General features: G+C 37.6%; 1 protein-coding gene across 2 annotated transcripts in view; it reads right to left on the minus strand.

Moving 5' to 3' along the window:
* LOC110255829 (uncharacterized) overlaps positions 1 to 27,830 on the minus strand; it is a 497,148-nt gene that overhangs the window by 270,294 nt on the left and 199,024 nt on the right. For both annotated transcript variants that reach the window (XM_084982000.1, XM_084981999.1), the window contains exon 3: positions 10,374 to 10,508. In XM_084982000.1, coding sequence (XP_084838126.1) covers positions 10,374 to 10,508 — 135 coding nt within the window. The remainder of the gene's footprint in view (positions 1 to 10,373; positions 10,509 to 27,830) is intronic.

Genomic DNA, 27,830 nt, shown 5'->3' on the forward strand with positions numbered 1-27,830 from the left:
GTTTCTGATGCCACTCTAATTTTTAATATCTTCATACTTTTAATTGAATACATTAAGGAAAGGAAGTAAGGAAAGTATCTTTGCTCTTATGACTTACATTCAACATCGTACTAGAGACCCTAGTCTTTGCATTAAGACAAGAAAAAATAAAAGGCATAAAGCAGAGAAGGGGTAAAGAAATAAAAGCGTTTTTAGGGTTTCCTGTTATGGCTCAGTGAATTACAAACCCAACTAGTACTCATGAAGATGTGGGTTTGATCCCTGGCCTTGCTTAGTGGGTTAAGGATCCAGCATTGTCCTGAGTTCCTGTGTAGGCCACAGGGTCAGCTCAGATCCCATGTTGCTGAGGCTGTGGTGTAGGCCAGCAGCTGCAGCTGCAATTTGACCCGTAGCCTAGGAACTTCCATACGACGCAGGTGTGGCCCTAAAAGGCAGGAAAAAAAAAAAAAAAAAAAAAAAAAAAAAAGAAAAATGGAAAAGAAAAAGAAATAAAAATTTTTAGTCACAGATGACATAATCATCTAACTAGAAAGTCTCAAATAATCTCCCCAAAATATCTATAGAAATAATAAGGTATTTTAGCAAGATTGAATGATAAATGTCAATATGAAAAAAATCAAATGTTTTCCATATACTACCAACACACAATTAGAAATTTAAAAAATTTTAAATGGTGCCATTTACAGTAGGACCATACAAAATGAAATTCCTGGATATAGTCTTTAAAAATAATTGCAAAGTCTGCTGGAAATTATGAAAGTTAATGGAAAGTTAGTAAAATATAAACAAAGGGGAGTTATATCCATAGATTGAAATAACTAATATTGTTATTAACCCATAAATTTATATATAGATTAAGCACAATTCCAATCAAAATTCCAAAATGTTCTTCTTTTGTGGAAATCATACACTGACTTTATATACAGCTAAAAGAATTCTGAAAAGCAGAAAAAATTTAGGGGACTTATACACCATGATTAAGACTGACAGTAACGCTGTAATGATGAAGACAGTGTAAAATATGAACAAGTAGAATTTAGAAATGCACCTACACAATACATATGGTCAATTGATTTTCAACAAAATTATTATAGCAGATCAATGGGCATGTGATAGTCTTTCCAAAAAATATTTCTGCATATGGACATTCACATATGAAAAATTAAGCTGATCTATACCTGACACCTTAAGCATAACTCCAAATCGATCATAGACCTAAATGTAAAACCTGAAACTATACATCTTTCAGAAGAAAATATGAGAAAATCTTTATGACAGTGAGTTAGAGAAAATCTTAGAACCAAAAAAGTAAGTGCCATTAAAAAAAGAAATTGATAACTTGGATTTCATAAACATTATAATTTTCTGCTCTTTAAGGATGCTATTAAGAAAATAAAGGAAAAACAAAAAACAAAAAAACAAAAACAACAAAAGAAAAGAAAATGAAAGGACACACACTCACCGGGAAAAAATATTTGCAAAATCTGATAACTTGTATCTAAAACGTAGTTTAAAGAACTCTTACAACTAATTTCTAATAATAACAAAAAAAATTTGTTTTCGCTTTTTTGGGGGGATTATACCCACCACATATGGAAGTTCTTAGGCCAGGGGTCAAATCAGAGCTACAGCTGCTGGCCTACACCACAGCCACAGCAACTCAAGATCCTTATACACTGAGTGAGGCCAGGGATCGAACTCCCATCCTCACGGATATTAATCAGGTTTATAACCTGCTGAGCCACAACAGGAACTTCCACAAATTTTTTTGTTGTTGTTGTCTTTTGTCTTTTAGGGCCATGCGCTCACGGTATATGGAGGTTCCCAGGTTAGGGGACCAATAGGAGCTGTAGTTGCTGGCCTATACCACGGCTCACAGTAATGCTGGATCCCTAACCCACTGAGCGAGGCCAGGGATTGAACCCACGTCCTCATGGATGCTAGTGGGGTTCGTTAACCACTGAGCCACAATGGGAACTTCGAACAAAAATTTTTTTAAATGAGCTAAGAAATTTGAACAGATACTTCAACAAATTTGAGAAACAAACAGCAAATAAGCATGTAAAAAGTTGGTCAACATAACTTGCCAATAGGGAAATGCTAAATAAAATCAGAAAGAGATATCACTACATGCCTACTAGAATGGCTAAATTAAAAAAAAAAAATCAAAAAACAACTGGCAATAGTATGTGCCCGCAAGAATGTGGAACAATTGGAACTCTAGTGCTTTGCTGGTGGGATTGCAAACACAGCATAGCTAGGGAGAGCTACTTTGGCAAACAGTTTCTCATAATATTAAACATTTACTCACCATTCAACCCAACAATGCCACTCCTAAGTATTTACCCAAGAGAAATAAAAATATATGTGCATACAAAGTACTGTACATGGGAGTTTATATCAGCTTTACTCATAATTTTCAAAAATTGGCTCAACCCAAATGTCCAAAAACTAATGAAATTGTGCTATATGATATAATTGAATACTACTGGGCAAGAGAAAGAAACTTTTTATAGCTGCATGAATATTAATCTCAAAGGCATCAGGCTAGATGCAACAAGTCAGATACCAAAGGCTACATAGTATGTAACCTATTTGTAGGGCATTCCAGCAAAGGCAAAACTACTCATACAGAAATCATGTCAATGGCTACCAGAAAGATTAGAGGAGGAAGTAAATGATATGCACCAAAAGGGGGCCTCTAGAGACTCTCTGAGATAATTTTAAAAAAAAGAACTGTATCTTGGTTGTCATGGTGGTTAATGCAATTTTATATAATTGTCAAAAATAAAAAAGATACCTAAAAAAGGACACATTTTACTGTAAGCAAATAATAGCTCAAGAAATAAAAGTAGGACTTCCCATTGTGGCTCAGTGGGTTACGAACTCAACCTAGTCTCCGTGAGGATGCAAGTTCTACCCCAGGCCTCCATCAGTGGGTTAAGGATCTGGCGTTGTCATGAGCTGCAGAATAGGTTGCAGATGCAGCTCAGATCCAGCATTGCTGTGGCTGTGGTGTAGGCTGGCAGCTGCAGCTCTGATTAGAGCCTTAGCCTGGGAACTTCCATATGCCACAGGTGCAGCCCTAAAAAGAAAAAAGTATTTTTAAAAATCCAAAAAATAAAAAGTAATAGATTCTTTTGTATTAGACTTTGTCTCTCAATAATTTGAACAGGATATATAATGCCAAGCTTATCTGAAGAGATAGCTACACACGAACCCAGAACAGGTAATGTTAGAGTCAAGATTTCATCCCCTTCTCACTAACATACCTCTTCCCAGGCGGTATGCCAGGTTCTCACTAGTTGTCTATGAAAAAAAAAAATTGATGGCTCATCCTTAACTCCTCTCTAATCCATAGCAGGTGTTAGCAGCCCCAGACACCTGGAGAGCTGACTCCTCACAGAAGAAGAATAGCTGCTACTTGTCAGCAGCCAATGAGCAGCAGGATTCTGAGATAATGGTTCTGGATAATGATCCAAAAAGGAAGGGAAGAATGATCAAAAGGAAAATAAAAAGTGAGAATAAATGAGTAGGGCTAGCACTTCACACTAAATATAAGGCTACGGAGCCATGCTTCTCTTCCCCATTTACATTTCTATCTTCTGTCATCTATTCAGATATGACTTGTAGCTCATTTTAAGGTGAGGGAAGTTGTGTCATGGTTATTGAGAAAAGGTAATAGAAAGTAGTAGAAAGTCTGTAAAGGTAAAAGTCACAGACATTTTATGGGCATCTTATACTCCACAGTAGGCACGTATTTACTTACTTGCTGAACACAATCAGACTTTCTACAAGTTCACAGTATAAGAGAACAACATGGATCTGAACTTTTGATTCAGCACAAATAAAATACAAGGAACAAGACTGATGAGATTAAATGCAGTTCTTAGGACTGCCCAAGTAGAAAAACATATCCTTATTCAGAAGAGATGTTTTCCTTTTCTTATTTAAAAAGTAACTGTATAAAACAATATGTATATAATTGTATTGTTAAGCCACACGAATCCATGGGAGCAACTGAAAGGAACCAGGAAAGGTAAATAAGAAGGTTCATGTTATTTGATAAGATGAGCATGTTTGCAAAGCCATTTGGGCTCAAAAGAAAAATGTGTACTCTCAGTAAAGTTTTGGTTACTGAGTCTGACTGTATGTAGAGTGCTAATACTAAATCCCATCTCACGTGTATATGAATAATGTTACTTAATAATATGATATTTCTGGAATAGTATGTGCACAGTACTCCATAACAAGAGAGAATATTATTACACTTCTTCCTTTTCTGGGATAACTATTAGATAATTAATTTTAATTTCCAGTTTTTCAAATCACAGAGAAATTTTAAAAAATGAATTTTCTAGGTCATGAATTTAATGACAAAGAATGTTCTAATATTGTCTGTTTATTCTAAAAGAACTCTCATCAATAACACTCCTTTCTGCTACTTCTTCATAAAAATAAATGAAATGTTCCATATTGTTTGAGTTCATACTATTGTTCGGAGCATTCATATAACGAAGTCAATTAATCGGTCTTTCTACCAGCCTCATGCCACACATTTCTTTTCTAATCACCATCTCAAAGTGAAATTTATATAAGCCCAGAGCCGCTGCTAAAAAGTCAAGGCAAAAGTCTTGATAGAGACCTATTACAGTCAATTTGAATCAGAAGATTTGAGGACACACCATGGAGAGTAGGAACCCTTCTTTCTGATTTTCATGTAATTGGTGCTATGATTAGATCAGAGGTTAGTTTCACATACTCAACATCCTTAGTTGAATCTTACCAACTCAACTAGCTCAAAGCTATGTGAAACAAGACCTCCACTGTTTTGGTCTTGCATCTCATTGTCAAGCTTTTATTATGTTTATTCATTCAATATTTATTAAATATGTACTCTTTGTGAAATAATGTATTCAGTAGTTTTTAGAATTACTGATTCAAGTTCATTACTGGTAACTGCCTGTTCATATTTTCTATTTCATCCTGACTCAGTCTTGGGAATTGTATGTTTCTAGGAATTTATACATAACTTCTAGTCTGTCCTCTTTTTTTGGTGTTTAATTGTTCATAGTAATCTCTTATGATCTTTAGCATTTCTGTAATGGTGGTTTTAACTTCTCTTTAATTTCTGATTTTATTAATTTGGACTCTCTTTTTTTCTTGATGAGTCTGACTACAGGTTTTTCAACTGCGATTGTCTTTCCAATGAATAAGCTTTTGGTTTCATCGATCTTGTCTGTATATATTTTTTTTAGATTCAGATCCATTGATGTTTATGGTTTCTGTCTTACTGTTTTTTTTTTTTTTTTCTTTTCTACTTCCTTTAGGTGTAAGATTAGATTGTCTATTTGAGATTTTTCTAGTTTCCTGAGGTAAGCTTGCATTATTATGAATTTCTTTCTTGGAACTGCTTTTGCTATCTCCCATAGATTTTGGAGCACTATGTTTTCATTTTCTTTTGTCTCCAGGCACTTTTATTTCTTTTTTGATTTCTTTAGTAGTCCATTACTTGTTTAGTAGCATACTGTTTAGCCTCCACATGCTTGTGTTTTTTGTAAGGTCGTTTTTGTTTGTTTGCTTGTCTTTTTGGATTTTTTTTGGGGGGGGGGCGTTTTGTTTTGTTTTTTATAGTTGATTTCTAGTCTCATAGCATTGTGGTTGGAAAAGATGCTTTATAACAATTTCAATTTTCTCAAATTTACTGAGTTTTTTTTGTGACTTAGCGTGTGGTCTATCCTGGAGAATACTCCATTTGTACTTGAAAAGAATGTATATTTTACTAATTTTGGATTGTGCCCTCCTACTTGTAGATGAGACCATGTCCTGGGTCTAGTGCTAGCCACTGAAGGGTGATGTTTTCCAGGAGCTAGTGCAGGTGTGCTGGTGGGCAGGTACGGGTCTTGGGCCCTCTAATGGGTGGAGGCCAGGTCTCACAGTGGCTGGGCACTCAAGGGGTGCTGAGGCATACAGCCTCAGAAAATGTTTCAAAAACATTTTTTTTTTTGTCTTTTTTGCTATTTCTTGGGCCGCTCCCACGGCATATGGAGGTTCCCAGGCTAGGGGTCGAATCGGAGCCATAGCCACCGGCCTACACCAGAGCCACAGCAACGCGGGATCCGAGCCACGTCTGCAACCTACACCACAGCTCACGGCAACGCTGGATCGTTAACCCACTGAGCAAGGGCAGGGACCGAACCCGCAACCTCATGGTTCCTAGTCGGATTCGTTAACCACTGCACCACGACGGGAACTCCTCAACAACATTTTTGAAACAGAGAAGAGCTTGGGAAACATTTCTGTGGGCCTATATAAGGAAAGTTAATTTACAAGGTTCTAGACCTTCTCCTCATTGCCTCATTTTAGACCTGAGATTATAATGCTGCAGAAGGCTGCCTGAACTTGGGATGCCTTGAGAGTATTTCCTGTGCTAAGATCTATTGATGATAATAGCTTTTATTATTGGACATCATTATTTGCTGAGCACTCTTCCAAGCATTTTACATTTGTGAACTCATTGAATTTTTGCAACTTTAAGAGAAAGTATTGCAATTTATCCTGTAAAGAAGGTGAAGTATGAAGAATATGCCCCCAGACACCAAGGCCATAACTTCAATGTTAATCCATCCCTCCAGTCCTCAGTCTTACCTTAAATTAGAAATATTGATTTCCCCTGCAATTTTTGAGAATATTTCAATGTTGGTTTTAACTTGTAAAATGTCTAAGAAGGTCCATTTCTCATTAGCTTTAAGCATATAGCAATGAATGTTGATTTCTTTAAAATAATTAGTTGTGCAGGTAGTATGTGTCCATTTGTCCACATAGCTTCATGAGTGCAAATGACTTCATTTGTGCCTTCAATGAGTGTGCTGTATAATTAATGGAAAATCTTCTTAATGGAAAAAATAGTCATGCGGTGTTTTTCTGGTGACAGCTCCATTACAGGATGGAGTTAAATATTTTAATTAATGATTTTATTATCCTAATTCCAAGGACCTGTTTTCTACTATTTTATACAGAGTGAACTTTAAAAGTTACCAAAAATACATATGTTGTTCCCAAAGTAACCACACACACATATGCAAAAAATTCTCTTGAGAGAGTCATTTATTTGAGTCTATAATTAAATGACTCTCAGTTCATACACATGAGGCCATAAAACTTATTTATTTTTAACGATGTTGTTCATGTATCAGGGTGCCCATCACTTTCATATAACTTTCTCCATGATGAATAGGGTGTTAAGACTGTAATCTAAAACATCTGATTGGCAATTGCACTCTATTTTAAAACTTTGACAAGTCCTCTCTTCCCAAGAATTGATACTGCAATACAAATGAGGAGCAGAAAAGATCAATCTCTTTTCCATTCAATAATTTCAAAACAAGAACATACATAATTATATGTATAATAACTGGGTTTTTTTGAAGTTTTTTTTATTTCTTTATATATATATTTTTTCTACTGCACAGCATGGTGACCCAGTTACACATACATGTATACACATAATAGGAATTCCAGAAGGAAAAGAGAAATAACTGTTTTATAAGATTAATGGTATGTAAGTATATATATAATTTAAAAAATGCTGATTAAGTATGTATATATGTAAAACACTAATCAAATTTGGATGTGATCAAACTTCTGTCCTTGGTAACATAAAATTTAAGTTCATAATTCACTGGATCAGACAAACATGTAGATAATTAGAAATGTGTGTGTGTGTGTGTGCGTGTGTGTGTGTGTGTGTAGTTGGTCATTTTATTTAGTTATTGGGAAAAGGTAAAGTGACATTCATCTAATTCCTGGTAGGATTATAGGAAGGTTTTCATATTTTGTTCAAATTGTGCCCACTTCAACAGAATATGCAGAGCTCAGTGAAAGAGAGGAACTTGAGACCAACTATTTTTAACAAGCTTATCCAGTGAGCCTTAAGACCCAAGAAGCTTGGAAAATGTCAGTTAGACTATTTGACAATACAGGTTGATGAATTTGTTAATTATATTTTCCACTCTATTACAGATATTTCAGCCTCCTGCTATTACTCTGCAAGATATTGCTGGATGGAGGCATGCAACGATGGGTTATGACTTCTTAAAATCACAGTGTCTGGTTGGAAGGTAACTTAAAGGTCACCTTGCCCAACAGTAAGTGCTTTCCTGATTTCAAATTTAGCCTGACCCTCAGGCTATCACCTCCCATTAATCAATCCTTCAGGTTTGTCTATGTGTCAATTACATGAAGCTAACCTAATTCAATCAGAGAAAGTATATTTTAAAGAAAGAAATCTATTACAACAAATTCTACAATCCTCAGCCAATCATTTTTGGCCTACCTTGCTCACAAATATTTTTGGATTGACAAGTGACTAAAATGAGTCAGGTCTAATTTACATGCCTACTCATTCCCTAAGGCAAAAACAAGTCAAGCTAAGGCAGCAGAATTACAGTTCCTTAGTTGTCATCATCAGGTGTTTTCCAAGACACCCATGTACAGAAGGGGGTGGGGGAATGACTGTGAGAAAATTTAATTTATTGGTGTTATGGTTATTTAAGTAGACAGTTCACATCAGTCTTCAAAATTGCATTCTCTACCAAGCATTATTGCTATTATTGATAGATTTTAGGGCAAAACCAACTCTGAATGATTTACTCTGTGATTGAATTGCACAGTATAACTTCATTGTGTTTTGACAAAAATTTTCTGCAATTTAGAGTCTGGAAGACATTAAGCAGTTATGTATTGATTCTTTTTTTCCTCTCAAGTAATCAATTCAGATCCTTTGGCCTTAATTTCCCAAAAGACCTTAACTTCCATAAAAATTTTATTTCTGTGAGTATAAGATTCTGGATACTATAAAATGCCATCAGACATTTTGGAGGCCCATCTGTACTTTTGTCACTTTAGCAGCAGAAGTGGTAAAGAGAAGTGACTCTAACAGAAACATCATAAACTAAAAAGAAAAAAAAAAATGCTTGGCTTAAAATAAAATGTCTTAATATGTGTTTGAAAGAGGTGGAATTCACTAGATTCCACAGTTCTTTTCTGAGTAAGATAAAAACAGGCTTTTGCTTATAATTCTTATTGATTAGCTGGACATTTGCCCTTGACCATAGGTGACCATATAATGTTATCATTGAAGGACTCACAGTTTATCTAGTCGTAAATCAATGGGTAAGTTATAGGTTACCTGATACTGACAGTTCATTCAACAATAAACATTTATGAAGGGGTTACTATGTACCCACTACTGTACAAGGCACTGGAAACTGAGCAATGAACAAGATAAACAAATCCCTTTTATTTTATAGGCTTATATTCCAGTGGGAGGAGATAATAATGAACAAACAAGTGATAAGAACTAGAAAGCAAAATAAGTTCAGGTAAGGGGATAGAAGATTCAGGAAAGTCCTCTATGAAATGAAGATGTGAGCCCTGTCGATATGTACATGTCTCTGCCCCTCAACTAGGATTTACGCTTCTTAGTGGCAGAGACAAACCATTAAGTGTTATTGATCTCCTTTCCACTCCTCTTAGGGCCTTACATAATCAGGGTCCAAAATATTTTAATTGCTTTGAGAGTTATCTCACTAAAAGCCAGAACAATCCCTAGCATCCCTTTCCAGCCCATAAAACAAAGACATAACTACTAAGTTCACCAAACAGTGGTACAAATCCCATCAGACATGAGTGGTTTCCCAGCTACCCTCTTTGCTTAACTCAGCCCAGATGAGAAATATCATAGAACAAAAGAGCAAACCTGAATGGACAAACTGGAAGGAAATTGATTTTATGCTGTCTTCAATATCAGTTATCAGCACTGATTTATCAGCTCCCATAGAGGGGCAAAACTCTGCTCTAGCAGTCATGATCCTCCTGCAACTCCCATAAAAATAATGCAGATGAGACTTATAATACCTACATACAAAAGGCTTCAATCTGACAAAACAGTGCTGTATTTTATTCATCCGGCAAACATTTACTGCACACATGCTATGTGCCAGATGCTGGGGATATAACATAGAAGGGAGTGCTGCCCTCAAAGAGTTTACTTGCTGGCATATTTCAGGTAGAACATAGTCTTTTCTGCTGTAAAAGCCTATTCTTAGGGGCCAGGCAACCCTGGTGCCCAGCATTGTTTGAATAAATACAGAATACTCAGCGAAGAGCCTAAGAAAAGCAGCCCCAGGCTTCAGTATTCCACTGTCTCAAAGGACAGCAATGTCCTTAACTTGGCAATTCCAAGCCAAGTGTCTCTTTGGAGACAGGGATGAGGTGTTCCAAACTAAGTCCCTTATTGAGATGAAGCTCTTGGGCAAAGGCCCAACCCATACAGACACAAACACACACACATCCCAGGATTCAGTCCCTACCGTTACGGCGCCTGTCTGCGAGTTTGCTTCACCTCCTCTATTAGTGGGCTTTCGTTGCCAGGTGTTGGTCCATGACATACAGATAGTCCTTGGAACAGTGACCTCTGGATGGGCCATTAAGAGACTTCTCTGCTCCTGGAAGAGTCAAGAAACGTATGAGGGCAGAGGAAAAACAGTCATGCCATTGTCTTGACAGATTCAAATTACCAAGTTTCAGCTTTGGTTCTAGAGAGTGTTTGAATAAGTCCTTATATTATCCTGGAAAGGAGAAAATCTAGTCTTGTCTATTTTCGCTCTTTGTTACACTGGCTTTTACGTTTCTCAGAGCAGCCCTATGTCAGGATAGTTTGGGCCGGGCTTGGTGTGCTGCTGCTTTTAGAACCTGCTCGCTTTGAGGGGTGAGTCTTTCACTGAGCATATTTTCCATCTCATTTGTCCTTTTTGCCCTTTGCTTTGACTGTTTCCTTGGAGGAACCAACAGGTTTCTTGTTTTTTTTTGTTTGTTTGTTTTTTTTTTAGCAGCTTCCCAACTTGACACTTTCTAAGTACAGATGTGTCAAGTTGCTTTCTGATCTTTCCAGAGTCTTATAACTTTCCTGTCCAGTTCTGATGGGAAATCTGACACACTCTGTGATCATGCTGTAATTTTGACAAGGGAAATCTAGCTGAAAACACCATTGTCTCCACACAAATGACCTAAAATGTCTCCCTGTCTTCCATCTGTAAAACAAATGGTTATGCCAACTGGAGGTGTAGAGCCATGAAGAGAATGACACATTATGCTGTCAGGTAAAACTATGAGAAATTTGTGCTTTATATGCTCAGGATAGCGACCTTCAGGCGCACAAACAGGTATTATTACAGTATATCAATTTGCATTTTCTTAAAAAGTGTCATACTTTGTTTTACAAGATACTGAATATATCTCCCTGTGCTATACAGTAGGTCCTTGTTTATCCATTTTATATAGAGCAGTGTATATATATATATTAATCTCCCACCTTCCCCCTTTGGTAACCATGAATTTGTTTTCTGTGTATGACTCTCTTTCTGTTTTGTACATAAGTTCATCTGTAGCATACTTTTTAACTGCTTTTCTAACAGTAGGAAGTATATGATATTGTTATATAACCAGCATACTAAAAGTCTGGGACTGGAAGAATGGAATTGGTGCTGAGTTTTAGGATTTAAGGTCTCAGAAAATAGAGTGAAGGGAAAGGAATCGATAAAATTACAGATTGGACAATATGGTATTTACTTTTCTCCATAGTTTTAAAGATTCTATAATTTCATAAGCTTGTCAATGCTCCTTTTTAGCTACGACAGCCATTTTAACACAGACGTGGGGAATTTAGAATTATTTACTGTAGCTTTGGAAAAAAAAGAAAAAAAAAACCCAGAATTTATCTTAACTTTCTCTTCTCCATAACATTTACTAAATAAAAAAAAATTCTTAAAAAAACAAACTGAAATATCTGCTTTTTATCCTTGATACAGTATAGCCTTTTGTTCATATTCAAGATCACCTTGGAAAAGCTGGTAGATTATATTTAATGAATCTTTGTGAGGAATGACAGGGTACAAATGTGTCAATTCTTTCATTTTTATCAGAATAAAAGCACAGTTTATTCATGCCTATGTACCTTGCAGTTACAGAGCCTTTTGTTTATACATCATTCATTTTACTAAAGGCTTTGCAAACCGTTTTTCATAAAGCAAATCTGTCTGTTTTACCATTCTCAGATTGGAAGCCAGCAATTGAGAATTTTGAATTGGCATTTCTTATTATAGAATATACATCTGTACTCTTCTAAAAGAATATAGACTTATTTATTGTTTTTTAGTTAAACAGGAGAGTATATAATATTGTTAGAAAAGGACTTTTTAAAAACAAAAATGACTAAATTATGTATAAAATAAGATTGTGGTTAAAACAAATTTTGGAATGAGAAAGAAAAGTTCAGATAAATGGTCTATAAAAAGAGCCTTCCTAAGAAAGACTTTAGTAATAACCTGGATGTGGCTCTCTAGTAGTTTATGCTGGAAAGAATGACAAGGCAATAGAATTATAAGACTTTTTTTTTTTTTAAAGAAAGAAAACCTTAGCTATAGGTCTTTTGACTAGAAGCATGACCCAAGTTAGTTATTTAAGTTACCTCAACAAGATTTCTCATCTTTAAAAATCTATATCTAACAAGGATATAAAAAAGTAAGAAAATAGATATAAAAATGCTTGTAGCTTATAAAGTACCCATAAGCAGGCAAATTACTTTAATTCTTTTTGTGGTATGACAAAACTGAATTATCTCACCACCAGAAACACGATATTAATTTCCATTTTGGAGGTCAAATGTTGTATCTCACAAAGTATGTATATAATGTATATTGCTCCCAGAGAAGAAGAGAGTCTTAGTATGTAACATGGTAGAAGAGATACTGTTTATTTCATCTAAGCTACCAGAATCCTGCCAGTTGGAATCCAACTGGTTCAGATATAGGTCCACGACAATATGTGAAGTTCTTTCATGCATGATGGTAAAAAGACACCAAGAACTGAACTGGGAATGACTTAACTTAACATTCTTAAATTTAGAGCTATAGACATCTTAGTTGACAGAAGTATGGGTTAACACAAGCTATAAGTGATCTAAAGTAGTGGTTCATCATGAACTGCCTCCCCTCTGCCATTCAATGAAGAATCATGAGGCTGGGGGAGTATTTTTAATGTTCTATGTTCCTTCATGTTTCCATCTTTCTGAGTGTCCTCCTTGCTCTTGTCCCTGTCTGCTTTGCACGGATTCAACTGCACCCATATTTCTTTTCCCTTATAACTAAATAGAGCAAATTCTGAGTGTCTCTGGAATCGCTCAAAGTTCAGACTTCAAAGAGGACAAAGTCCTCATTTTCATCCTCCAAAGGATTCAGAAAAATGCTGCTGCCATTTACTTCAGTTTAGAGAATGACTCCTCTTCCCATTTGTCTTGCACTGAAACTCTACTTTGTTGAGAGTCATGTAGGCGGTTATACTGTGACATGCAAAGTTTTTGTTTCTGTTTTTTAATTCTTGCTTTTGGGGATAAGAAAAAAAATTTCCTATATTAGCCTTGTCTGCAAGGGATCTTTCCTTGGGTAGAAGAAGGATGACAAGACACTCCTGATTGCAACAGCCTGAAACTTTTTTTTATCTCATCATGTCCTTTGTCACATAGGCCACATATGTCTGATTTTTTTTTTTTTTTGTCTTTTTAGGGCCGCACCCATGGCATATGCAGGTTCCCAGGCTAGGGGTCTAATTGGAGCTACAGCTGCTGGCCTGCACCACAGCCACAGCAATGCGGGGTCCAAGCTGTGTCTGCGACCTACACCAGAGCTCACAGCAATGCCAGATCCTTAACCCACTGAGGGAGGCCAGGGATCAAACCTGCATCCTCATGGATACTAGTCAGATTCGTTAACCACTGAGCCATGATGGGAACTCCCTGTCTGATTCTTGAGAGATCTGAATTTTAATGTTTGCCATTGAGCCATAGTTAATAAAATGTATACTACTACTACTAATACAAATTAACCCAGATAGACTCTTAGAAGCTAGATTTAATAGATAAGAAACAAGTAAAAGAAGAAATATTTCTCTAACATTTGGATGTTCTCTTACTATTTCAGAAATAAATATTTTAAAACATCAAAAGAAAACATTAAGAAAAACTTTGCTGGGGAATGCCTAATTTTACTCTCATTTCATGAACTATAACTATTGTCAGCCATCTCTCCAATAAAGCACCTTATGTTTAGCGTCAGCCAAATGAAAGGCTACTATCTATATGACAAAAATTAATTATTAATAATGGTTTGATTTAACTTCAACTCAGATGCATTCTATTCTGCAGCTTCTGTTCCTACCTGAGTTTTATTTTGTTTCATTTCCATCCTGTTTCTTAGTAAGTTGCATCTATTTATCTCTTATGCTGCTCCTGAACCCAGTATACTGACAATTAAGCTGTTTGTCATTCTTGCACAAGACTGCAGAAAGTTACATACTTTTTAAGGGCTTTAAGAACCTTTCAAGATTAAAGCCCAGCAGAAAACTCCTCTCTCTGGATTTACATTTTACAATCCATTATTTATTATTGTTGCTTGCCCTCTGAGAATAGTCTTCTTTATGTACGGCTGTGAGCAATATACATATAGTCCAAACTCATTATCTTTTTCCCTTTGTCTATCCAAACCTAAAACCCAAGAGAAGACTCTCATTTTCCATACTTGAGATAATGTCTCAAGTGACCAGTCAAACAGCAGACTTGTTTTAAGTACCGAACTTTGAGCATTAAATGTGTAGGTGCATGTCATTCGTGGCAATTCATACATAAACCTCTTCTGTTTCAGATCTCTCCAGGAGCCTCATGTCTGAATGAGTTGTCCCAGAGAGAAAATAATAAATGAAACATTAGACAAACTCCTTTCCATCTCCCCTGACTCCTAACAGTCTTTATTGTTCCAGATACTACCAATATATAGCAACAGAATCAGATTCAAGACACAACACTCTGGGAGTTCCCACTGTGGCTTGGTGGGTTATGAACCCGACTAGCATTCATGAGGATGTGGGTTGGATCCCTGGCCTTGCTCAGTGGGTTAAGGATCTGGCATTGCCATGAGCTGTGGTGTAGGTAACAGATGTGGCTTGTATAACATGCTGCTGTGGCTGTGGTGTGGGCTGGCAGCTGCAGCTCTGATTTGACCCCTAGCCTGGGAAGCTCTATATGCTGCAGATATGGCCCTAAAAAGCAAAAATACATACATGCATACATACATACATAAAGACAGAGCTCTCCTAGCTCTCCTTCATAATTTTAACCATGAAGAACATTTTTTCCTTTTACTATCTCTAATAAACTAACATATTTTCCTCCCAAGGTTCTTTTATTTAGTATAGGGAGAATCACAGACAAGTAGTTGTCTTCTCTAAACCATGAAATATATATTGTCCAACAGGCTGAATTTTTTCTTTTTAAATAGAAGTAAAGGTCACAAGATAAAGGAGGCACACAAGAAGATTGATTCTAGTAACATAGTGTGTGTCATTTTAATCATTCTGCTTTATTCAGCTACTATCCCAAATCCCTGAAAGTCTATCTTTCTTACCAAGTTAAGCAATCTTCCAAATAGCATATTGAATGGGGAATTGTTGCTACATTTTTTTTTTTAGCTGAAATAAGCTGTGGTTCAGCTTAAAGAAAACAGTCCTTGATATAGCTGCCAAGAGTAGGCTGTCACATGTAAAGTTAACTTTTAGGAAAAGATTTAAGATCCTTTGAAGACAGATTTATCAGCCCAACTCACATAATGAGTTTAGGAAATCAATATTATAGATAAAATTATTACCCATAAAACTAAAATATTTTGGTTTTTCAATAAAAGTTAATACAACTATTTGAATAGCATGCTCTGCCTGGAACAGAACATAGTATGATAAATTTTTTACACATTATCCTGAATACTGATGTTTGTCATTGCTTTTTTTTAAAAAATATTAATGTACAACAAAGGAAACCATAAACAAAATGAAAAAACAATGTATGGACTGGGAGACAATATTTGCAAACATTGTGACCAACAGGGGCATAATTTCCGAAATATACAAATAGCTCATAACAATTCAAAAGCAAACAAACAAAAGAACCAATCCAATCAAAAAAATGAACAGAAGACCTAAATAGACATTTTCTCCAAAGAAGACATGCAGATGACCGACAGGTACATGAAAAGATGCTCAACACCATTAGTTATCTGAGAAATGCAAATCAAAACTACAGTGAGGTACCATCTCATACTTGTCAGAATGGTCATCTTTAAAATGTCTACAAATAACAAATGCTGCAGAGGATATGGAGAAAAGGGAACCCTTCTACACCATTGGTGGGAATGTAAATTGGTCCAGCCACTACAGAAAACAGTATGGAGGTTCCTCAAAAAACTAAAAATAGAGTTGCCATATGAACCAGCAATCTCATTTCTAGGCATATGTCTGGATAAAAATCATAATTCAAAGAGATACATGCATCCTTATATTCATAGAAGCACTATCCACAATAGCCAAGACACGAAAACAACCTAAATGTTTGACAGATGAATGGATAAAGAAGATGTGGTACATAAATACTCAACCATGAAAAATAATGTAATAATGCCATTTGCAGAAACATGGATGGAACTAGAGATTATCATGCTAAGTGAAGTCAGAGAGAGAAAGATAATATGATATCACTTATCTGTGGAATCTAAAATATGACACAAATGAATTTATCTACAAAACAGAAACAGACACAGAGACAGAGAGAACAGACTTGTGGTTGCCAAGGAAGAAAGGGGTAGGAGAGGGATAGACTGGGAGTTTTGGATTAGCAGACTATTGTATATAATGCAAACTATTATATATAGAATGGATAAACAACAAATTCCTATGTGTCACAGGGAAATATATTCAATATACTGTGATAAAATCTAATGGAAAAGAAAAATATTGAAAATAAAATAAGTAAAATCTAGGTAAGAATAAAAATAATTATATATTTTTTTCTTTTCTTTTTCTTTTTATGGCCGTACCTGCAGCATATGGTTTCCAGGCTAGGGGTTGAATTGGAGCTACAGCTGCCAGCCTATGCCACAGCCACAGCAGCACAGGATCTGAGTTGTGTCTGTGATCTACACCACAGCTTACAGCAACGCTGGGTTCTTAACCCACTAAGCGAGGCCAGGAATCAAACCCATGTCCTCCTGGATACTACTCAGGTTTGTTTCTGCTAAGCCACAACAGGAACTCCATAAATAAGTATAATTTCTTATGCACATGTTTGGCCCTCTGGTGATGGACAAAGGAAGAACTGCCCCGCCCACCCCACCCAAATTGCTAACTTGTAAACTTTTAAACTAACTAGATACTTACTGTTTTAAGTTGGTAAGTTTTTAGGGTAGTTTGTGAAACAGAGTTATTGGGGCTACAGATAATGGATGATCTCTTGATGGAAGAAAGAACAGCATAAAAGGAGGCATTAAGGGTAGGGAAGAAAATCTTTTCCACTCCCTCTCTCAACATGCTGGAGTCCTTGTCTCCATTTCCAGGTACGGCTTTAGTCTGCCTAACCTTGGGTGCTAAAACTTCATGTTGAGTCAGGAAAAAAAAAAAGGGATTTAAACTCTAGTTCTGGGGCATATTACCTCTGGGTCATTGAATTTCTCTAGGTTTCAATATCCTCAATAGTACTACGCATGACATGGGGTTATTCTGGGTAGTATACTGAGAAAATAAAAGTAATCGACTCACATGTTGCTGAATCCATGGTACATGCTTGATAAATGGTAGGCACTAAGGAAACATTGGCCAATTGTTTCACCATGTGTCTTTCTCATCCTTCAGGAGATGAAATGGGTAAAGACAGAGAAACAAGCAATGGCAAACCCAAGTGCACAAGCACTGGGCGAGCCTCTGCTTTGTCAAAGCTGCTAACATCCCACTGGACAAAGCAAGTCACATGCCCGACACAGAGTAGTGGTAAAAGGGCATAACAGAGCTGTGGGGCAAATGGTTTGAAAACATGAGGATGCAAAATTGGGGCCCACTAGTCAAATCAATATGCTAGAATCTATAACTTTTCATCTTATTTTGGAAGACTTCTACCTTTAGCATTCTCAGGCTATGATTCCTCAAAAACAGTGATTTACAATGCATATAGGGGCATCTATATAAAATGGCCTTCCAATACTGGGGACTCCATCCTCAAAGAAGCATCGATTACTTCACTACTGGTAGTAACTGGACCAGCGGCACTGACATCTTACAGCACCTTGAAAGAAATTCAGGATCTTGGGCCATACCCAAGGCCTACTGAGTCATAAAGAACATGTTACTAGGATAGCCAGGTGACTTGTATTAACATTAGGTTTCAAAAAACACTGGCTATTAGCTTGGAATTATGTTCTTAAATTTGTTCTCAGTTGTGTTTGATGAGAAACCTTAGAGAGATTTTTACCTATAAGAATGGAAACAAAAAATGGGTTTGACTATCCAGTAATAACCTAATTTTTAAATAGATAAGACTTGACACTTCACTAAAGAAGAGATGCAAATAACCTACAAGCCTGTGAAAGATGACTGGCACCATTAGTCATTAGGGAAATGCAAATTAAAGCCAGACTGAAACCTACTAGAATGGCTGGAGTTAAAGAGACTGGAAGGATTTGCAAGGATGTGAAGCATCTGGGATTCTTATAAAAATACTTTGGAAAGTAGTGTGCTTCTTATAAAGGTAAAACTGTACCTACCCCATGATCTAGCAATTTGAATTTGAGTACATACCCAAGGGAGAGGAATCTGTATATCCACAAGAGAACATGCAAAAATGTTCATAGTAGTTTTATTCATAATAGCTAAAACTGGAAATAACCCAAATATCCATTAACTGGAGTATGGAAAAACAAAATGGGGTATATTCATGCAATAGAAAGGAATGATATGCAAAACATACCATGTATGTTTGCATATGTCTCTCACTGACTTTTTTTTTTTTTTTTTTTTTTTTTTTGTCTTTTTGCTATTTCTTGGGCCGCTCCCTCGGCATATGGAGGTTCCCAGGCTAGGGGTCCAATTGGAGCTATAGCCACCGGCCTACGCCAGAGCCACAGCAACGCGGGATCCGAGCCGCGTCTGCAACCTACACCAGCTCACGGCAATGCCGGATCGTTAACCCACTGAGCAAGGGCAGGGATCGAACCCGCAACCTCATGGTTCCTAGTCGGATTCGTTAACCACTGCGCCACGACGGGAACTCCTCACTGACATTTTTGAGAGAACAAGGTCAAACACACAGGAAATACATATTGTGTGATCCCATTTATCTGAAATTAAAGGACAGGGAAAGTCAATCTCTGGCCACAGAAATCAGAATGGTGGTTTTTCTGTATGGTGGTGGGACATGTAGTATGCATTAATCATAAAAGAGCAAGAGGGATCTTTCTACATGATGGTGAGCTTTTGTAGTTCTCTGTGGGTGTCTTTACACAGGTGTATGTATTCAGCAAAAACATACTGAACTTCATGCATTATATTATTTATAAATTAAACTTCAATAAAGAGACGTTTATCACTTCACAGTTTTCAAATCCTGTATTCCCATATATCACCACATCTGTAACAATCCTGTGGGACCGGCAGGGCAGGTGTTATAATGTTTACAGATGAGAACATTAAAGCTCAGAAGGATTTAACTTGCTAAACTCGGCACACCCATAGGTCTTTGACCACAATTTCATTTTCTGTAAACTGCATTTTCATTTCCCCAGGCAGCCAGTGAGAGCAAAACTACAAGTTTTGAAATAGAAAAGAGTTAATGGATTTTAAAGTGCTGAGAAGAACTTTTCTGCTGGGATAGTATTATTTGAATACTAAGCATAGTCTTTACATGTCAAATATCCACTTTTGTCTCTTGCCTACTGTTCTGGGGAACGGGGAAGCTTTCCAAAGACAGAAATGGAGAAGACCATAGGAAAAGGAGACAGTTGTTGTCAGGGGAGCAGGCTTCTTTGTTTGGCTTGGAGTTGTTCTTTTCTGTGGCTTCTCAGAAGCATGGAGAAGTATAAACATTTCAGACCAGTACTGAGAGACTAGATAGAAACTACAGAGTCCTGCATCAAAGCCAACCTGAAGAGAGACAGCCTAAAGAGATGCCATAGAGGGAGCCATGGGTCTGGCTAGCCAGTGTGCTTGGTAATGTCTATACCTGAGGTGTCAACAAGAAATTAAAGAAGACAGACTTGGGATTGTGGCCTCGTTGCCAGAGGTCAGGACAGGGCATCAGATAGGACAGCGTCTCTAGACTCATAGGCTACTTCAGAACACCAGTATATCTATTTCTAGGCCCCTGGCTGAACCTCTAGACCCATCTCCTTGAAGCTAGGGGAGTGATTTATTTGCTGGTGTATATACATTTAAAAAAATTTTTATATTTATAAAATTGATTCTATGCATATAAAATACTGAAGGAGAGACTGATGATTTAACAAGAAGGCATCCTTGTGATACTTCTCACACTTAGGCTTCCATGCACCTGTGTAGTAACATGGTATACTGTTCACCATATTATCGTTCTGACTCTTCTCAATAAATAAAGTCCAAGTTGGAGGTGGCTAGAAAAACACACGTGTGTACATGGAGGGGGACAGTGTAAAGAGAAGTGGGTCCTATGATAAGTAAAGGCTGGAAATAAATTAGTCTAGTGGGTTTTTCGCCTGGAGGTACATTAATGTATATCTGGAGCTTTTATTAAAACCTCACTGTGTCCAGATCCTATTGCCCAGAGAGTCTAATTTAATCAGTCTGAGGGGACAGAGAGGGCAGAGGGGTGTGAATTGCCATGAAAACTCCACAGGCAGGACCGATGGGCTGTAAGGGGTAGAAGTAGGCAGAGGAGAGAGGATAGTTATTCGGAATGAAGTCCAGGTAAAAAGGCCAGCTAGCTGAAATGGGCTGGTTCCAACAACACCTACAGAACAAACAAAACCCTACATAGAGGTTGCTCCACTTTTAAGTTGGATGGAGGGTCAAAAGTAGAGACACCAGGGAACCCCAAACCAAGAAACTCTTCCAAAGGAAAAAGAAAGAAGCCCGCACAAGGATCCTCTTTGGTTCCATCTTTGCTCCCAGAGCACCTCACCCTCTGCCACTTCTTAGGGGAAATAAACACGTTGTCAAGCCATTGGCCTGAGACCTCCGAGTTACTTATTGCCGCACATCTCACTTCAGCTCACAAAATGCTAAACAGCGACTTTCTCACTTTGAATCACATTGATCCAAGTTACCCAGCTAAGCCCCGGGGACTATACTAAAATACATTCACTTTACGCTTTCCTCTACGCTGGAAACTTGCATACCCACATCCTCCCAGCAATGAAAGAAATAGAAGTTACATGATCAGATAGTCTTAGAATCAGATTAGAGAAGATTAAAAAATACTACTCAACATGGGCAACAATAAGGGGAAAATGCCATCTCATACTCTGCTGATAGAATTCTAAATTTGTAAAACTCTCCTGAAGGACAGTGTTTGTGTTTTGTTTTCTTTTGTTTTGTTTTGCTTTTTAGGGCCATACTCATGGCATATGGAAGTTCCCAGGCTGGGGGTCGAATCAGAGCTACAGCTGCTGGCCTACACCACAGCCACAGCAATGCAGGATCAGAGCAGCATCTGTGACCTGCACCACAGCTCATGGCAACACTGGATCCTTAACCCATCAAGCAAGGCTAGGGATTGAACCCTCATCCTCATAATCGGATTTGTTACGGCTGAACCACAATGGGAACTCCCGGGGGTGTTTGTTTTTATCTCAAGAGAAAATTTTAAATTTCAGAAAACCTTCTTTTTAATTAAAGTATAGTTGAGGACTTCCTGTTTGGCTCAGTGGGTAAAGAACCCAACAAGTATCCATGAGGATGCAGGTTTGATCCCTGGCCTCGCTCAGTGGGTTGTTTCTGCAAGCTGCGGCATAGGTTGCAGATGTGGCTGGGGTATGGCATTGCTGTGGCTGTAGCAAAGGCCGGCAGTTGCAGTTCTGACTCCACCCCTAGCTGGGGAACCTCCATATGCCTCAGATGCAGCCCTTAAAAAAATTACTAAAATACAGTTGATTTACAATGTTGTGGCAATTTCTGCTGTATGGCAAAGTCACCCAGTCAGTCAAACATACAGATGCATTCTTCTTCTCATACTATCTTCCATCATGGTCTATCTCAAGAGATTAGATATACTTCCCTGTGCTGTACAGTAGTCATTTGATACAACATTCTCCCTCTAGCAATTTATCCTAAGGCTATATAAAAATACTCTTCTAATCATGATGATCGTAACATTAAAACAGCCTAAATATGAATAAGAGTTTGAGTAATTAAATCATTAAGTCTAGTCCATAAAAAACGATGATGTGAAAAAATATTTTACAAAATTAATACATGATTAGACAAGCAGTAGGTCATACAACAGAATGTACAACAGAATCCCATTTTTGGTAAATCTATATGCACAGAAAAAAGACTAGAACTTGGCAGTGATTATCTAGGTGACAAACTCTTGGCAGTGATTATCTAGGTGACAAAGCACTTTCTCCTATTCGAACTGTACTTTTCTGTTATATTTTATAACGAATTTAATTTGTACTGTGTGTATAATTAAGGCAAATGCATAAAAGCAAGTAAAGAAAAAAAGACTAAAAAGCTATACCACAAAATAGTTGAGATGAAATCTTTGCTTATCTCTCTGTTCAAGATTTCTAACAATGAATATGTATTATTATTATAACAAAAGTGCCCCCAAGTAATTTTAATTGCACTCTTACATAACCTAAGACATTTCAGACTCTTCAAATAATTTAACTGTTATAGCTCTGTTGTTTGCTTTATTGAGCCTCAAATTCTTTTCAAAAACAACAGCAAACAAAACTAAGCATTAACACAAGCCTATTTCAGCTTAAGAGAGGAAGCATCTGTATAGGCTTTGAGAACTATCCTTACCTTTATGTGTAGCTTTGAGACTTCAGCGCATAAGACATTCAGACTTTTGTTCTGCTTAGATATTTCCATTTTCTTTTGGGATGTTGCGTCTTGCATTTAGAACCAAAAGGAGCTTTATTAGCAACTTTGTTGCCTTTGCCTTTTTCACTCATATTTTTATTGATTTTTTTCCCCACATTGAACTGCCCTAGTTCTTGACAATCCATACCCTCTAAAGCATCAAGCAATACCCTAACGACATTGTGTCTACAAACATTCAGGTACCATTTAGCGTAGGAAATCCATCCAAGAATTCCCCTTCAAATTCATTTTCAGAAAAGGAAGATGACATTTCAGGACTTCCAAAACTATCATCTTGAGGTATCTAAGGTATATCTACTGAGAAAAGTAACTGTCCATCAATGGTAGTCTGAGAATATTGTTTATATAGAAAGTTAACACCCCCTCCCCCACTTCCTTCTGTGGAAAAAACAAGGTATAATTTCCTGCAGAGGTTACCTGAAATGTCTGCCTCTGAACTGAAAGAACCTTAGCAGCCCTCAGACTGACATGCTCTTACAGAAAGTGTTATATGTTCACTGGAAATATTTTACAGTCAGACCCAGGCATTGTCCTGATAGATGAGAGGTACCTCAGGAAGAACTCCTGGGTCCATTCAATACCCACTGATGGCCATAGAGGCTATGACATCCCTCTCTACAAGCCCCCCTGAGAGCAGACACTAAAACTTGTGCTCCATTATGTCCGCGGCATTGGACATACAGTGCGTTTGATGATACCTATAGTGTAAGTGAATTTAAAAAAAAAAAAAAGGATGAATGAACAAATGAATGATGTTCCATAAAATTCCTCAAAGAGGGTGAATCTTTATACAAAAGAATTTACACAGGATAAGATATGGGTTAGGGTTAGGGTTAGAGCCTAACCCCAAAATTAGGCCCTCATAACAAATAAATGGCTGACTTTTGTGACTCAGTGGGCTAAGGATCTAGCATTGTCACTGCAGCAGCTTGGGTTGCTGCTGTGGCATGTGTTCGATCCCTGACCTGGGAACTTCCACATGCAGCAGGTGCAGCCAAAAAGGAAAGAAAGAAAGAAAGAGAGAGAGAGAGAGAGGAAAGAAGGAAGGAAGGAAAGAAAGAGGGAGGGAAGGAAGGAAGGGGAATAACAGATAAGTTTTAGCAGATAAGAGGATGGAGACAGCACGAGGCCCCTGGCAGAAAAGGAGGAGGAGCCTATTAGAGGATGGATCTCCAGGAACACTGGAGGAAGACTAGCCCACTTCAAACACTTACTGAAGATCATTAAGCCTGCTCCATGGGTTCTTGCCATGGACCCACCAACTTCAAGGGTGTCTCAAGGACTTGTTACCAAAGTTTTATTTCCCAAAATAGGGTAGGGAGGTGACTTCATTTCTGCAGAGAAGCTTAAGTTTCTTTTTTATCAGGACCCGAAACTATAGAATCCAAGGAAAGACCCAGTTCCAAATGAGTGAATACAAAAACTCTAGGTGGGGAAACAGCAGATTTAACCATTGTATCTGCTAGCTAACTCCATTTCTGCTCCTCTCCTTCTTCATTCCTTGGTAATTAAAGATGAAAGATCCCATGGTGAATGTTGTGATGATACACTGCTGTATAATAAACCACACTAAAACCTAGTGACTTAAAACTACCATTTTATGGTATCCTGTATTTATGTGGATCAGAAATTCAGGCTCCACATAACTTCTGCTCTTTAAAAGACACCGTTAATATATCTGGTAAAGAACTTGTATCCAGAATATATTACCAACTCTGAAAACCCAATAATAAAAAAGCAAAAAAAAAAAAAAAACCATAAAAAGTAAGGCAAAACATTTGAAAGACACTGTACCGAAGAAGATATTTAAATGGCAAATAAGCCCATGAAAAGATATTCAGTATCATTAGTCATTAGGGTAATTCAAGTCATAACCACAAGGAGATACTACCACATAGTGATTTCTAGAGACTAAAAGCAGATTAGTGGTTTCCTGGCTAGAGAGAAGGAGCTGAAGCAAGGGGATCACAAAGGGACACTGGTCAACCTGTGAAGTGATGGATACATTCACTACCTTGTGTGTGGTGATGGTTTTCCAGGGGTCTACACAAATCAAAGCACATGAGGAGTTCCCATCGTGGCTCAGTGGTAAAGAACCTGACCAGTATCCATGAGGATTTGAGTTCTATCCCTGGCCTCGCTCAGTGGGTTAAAGATTTGGCATTGCCAGGAGCTGTGGCGTAGGACACAGATTCAGCTTGGACCCCACGTTGTCATGGCTGTGATGTAGGCTGGCAGCTGTAGCTCCAATTTGAACCCAGCCCAGGAACTTCCATATGCTGCAGGTGTGGCCCTAAAAAGACACACACACACACACACACACACACACACACACACACACACAAAGCACATGAAACTATTCAGGTTAAATCTGTGCAATTCACTAAAGTATATGGAATGATTGGCCAACGGGGACCTGCTATATAGTGCAGAAAACTTTACCCAATATTCTGTGGTAATCTATGTGGGAAAAGAATCTGAAAGAGAACGGATGTGTGTACATGTATAAATGAAACCCTTTTTGTGCAGCAGAAATTATCACAACCTTATAAATCAATCATACATCAAAACTTTCAAAAAATGAAAAAAAATCTGTGCAGTTTATAGTGTGCCCGTTGTACCTCAATACAGCTGTTTTAAAGAGAGAAAACTTCCACTATTCATCCCATTAGGGAAATCACCAAGTTTAGAACTCACCGAGCCAAAGTGTTAAAGCACTTTGAGGCAGATGCTCACAAATGAGGAAATCACACCACAGATGGAAGAGGTGATTTGCCTAAGGTCACTCCGCTGTTGGCTAGAGTTTCAAGATCGTATCTCCCTACCTGCCACTATTCTCTGAAAAAAGGTGCCTCTTTTTTACAGCTGCAGTGTTTTAGGATCAATTAAATGATTGAAAGTGTGATATTAATGTAGATTAACATAGGTCCTAGTTTAGATGAAGGACATCTAACAGTCTGATAGAGAAGTCACAATCTTTCTGGCCTAAAGAAATTGAGGATGGATTTTGGAATAATCACAGGCTCTGGAAAGTGAGTGGGGGAATACTGGAAAAATGAGACCTAGAAAAGGAGAATCCCAAATTTTATTTGTAAATTCTGCCAAAATCTCTGTTTAATCCCTGAGGCATGCATGCATAAAACAGAAGATAAAAGAACTAAATTGATATTAGAATTGCTGCTAAGATCGAAAGTTGGCAGTATTAGCCTATCCATTTAATTCCCTGCTAAAACAATAAAATCAACACTCTTCAGAAGAATAGAACAGAATCCAGAGAGTCTAACACAATATTCAGGATACAATCAAAAATCACTAGACATAAAAAAAAAAAATAGCAAATGTAACCCATTCTCAACAGAAAGCTAATCAACAGAGACTGACTCCAAGATGGCCTAGATATTAGAATCGGCAGACAGGAATCACTATCATAGCTATTTTCAATGATGGAAAGGATGTTGTGGCTTAACATAAACTCAACTTTCAAGGTATCTTCTCTTAGTCTATTATCAGACACTGAGTAATAACCCACTCTTTTCTGGAAACTATACTGGCTTATGTGAGATATCACTTTATTCCTTCACCAAAAGGGGTTTCTTATCCTAATACTCTACTCCTCTGACCACAGGGAGGTCCATGCAGGGGCTATGTAATCCAGAACATGTGAACCTAAGTCTCTCCTCAGATTCTTCATATTGAGTTTTGGGATAGAGATTCTGAGAAAAAAGACTTGAAAGCTATTGGCAGCCATTTCCCACACAATGGGGAAAAATGAATCTTTGGTGGAAGCAGAGAAGATTAAACTTCCTGAGAAAGAAGCAGAAACCACAGGCACATAGAAAATTTTGGCATCATTTGAATCCTGGTTTTAGCGGCTCCTGGGTCCAGCTGTACCCTCTGGTTACGTGTGCCAACAAATTCCCACATTTTTGTTTAATTTAGTTCTAATTGGAATTCTAATAACCAAAATCTAGTGTTTCTGTAAAATAAAGACCTAAAGAATAGAGAAGATGGGCAAAGGGGAGAAATCATAATGTCAAAATAAGAAGTACCAGAGAACTTTCAGGACAAAGGGTAGGGTAGTTTTGGAGAAAGATGCCAGAAAACACAATGGAGGGCTTGTTTAGCACTTGCATATAACCTCTTCTTTCCACTTCATTTGAGATAAAACATTGGGAGAGGTGGACGGGAAGCAGCAGTAGGGACTGGGAAGTCTTTAGGAGGTTGCTAAGAGAACCATTAGTTCATTCGTCACTAACGACTAATCACAGCTGGAGGCATATATGAGTTGCTAAGGATACAGCAATGAGCAAAACCGACCATACCTCTCCTCATGGAGCTTCAGTCTAGTGTTGTGTTACTTTTGAGAAAGAGCACCTGCCTGTAGCATAGCTTGAGGCCAGGAAAGTTGTCAGCTTAGCACACCAAAAATCACAAGCTTCCTATGGCATGTGGAACCAAGCCACATGCTAGGTAAGAAGTTGCTGATACAGTATCACAAAAAGAGAGATAATTCCAGAAAGATCAGTGACCAACCACTCCTATAAACATGCTGAATCTTATGAGGTCTTGATAAGGAAGAAGCAATAGGTCTCAGTGTAGAGAAACACCAAAGAAGGAGATTGAGAGAATACTGATGGGCTAGGAAACATATTTCTCTAGGGATTCAACTCTCTCGGAGAAACCATCTCCACTCTCCTCTCTATCAGGACTGGATAAAACTGGGGAGGCAGGGTGGTCTACAGATGGTGGTAAACAAGCTCGGCTGTGTTTGAGCTTGTCACGAGCTCAAGGTCATGGAGAGTGCATAATTAGAACATGGA

This window comes from Sus scrofa, chromosome 11 (assembly GCF_054392235.1).
Source record: "Sus scrofa isolate SSC_HxYL_T2T_F1_AM1 chromosome 11, Sscrofa_HxYL_maternal_Yorkshire_Landrace_v2.0, whole genome shotgun sequence".
Lineage (NCBI taxonomy): Eukaryota > Metazoa > Chordata > Mammalia > Artiodactyla > Suidae > Sus > Sus scrofa.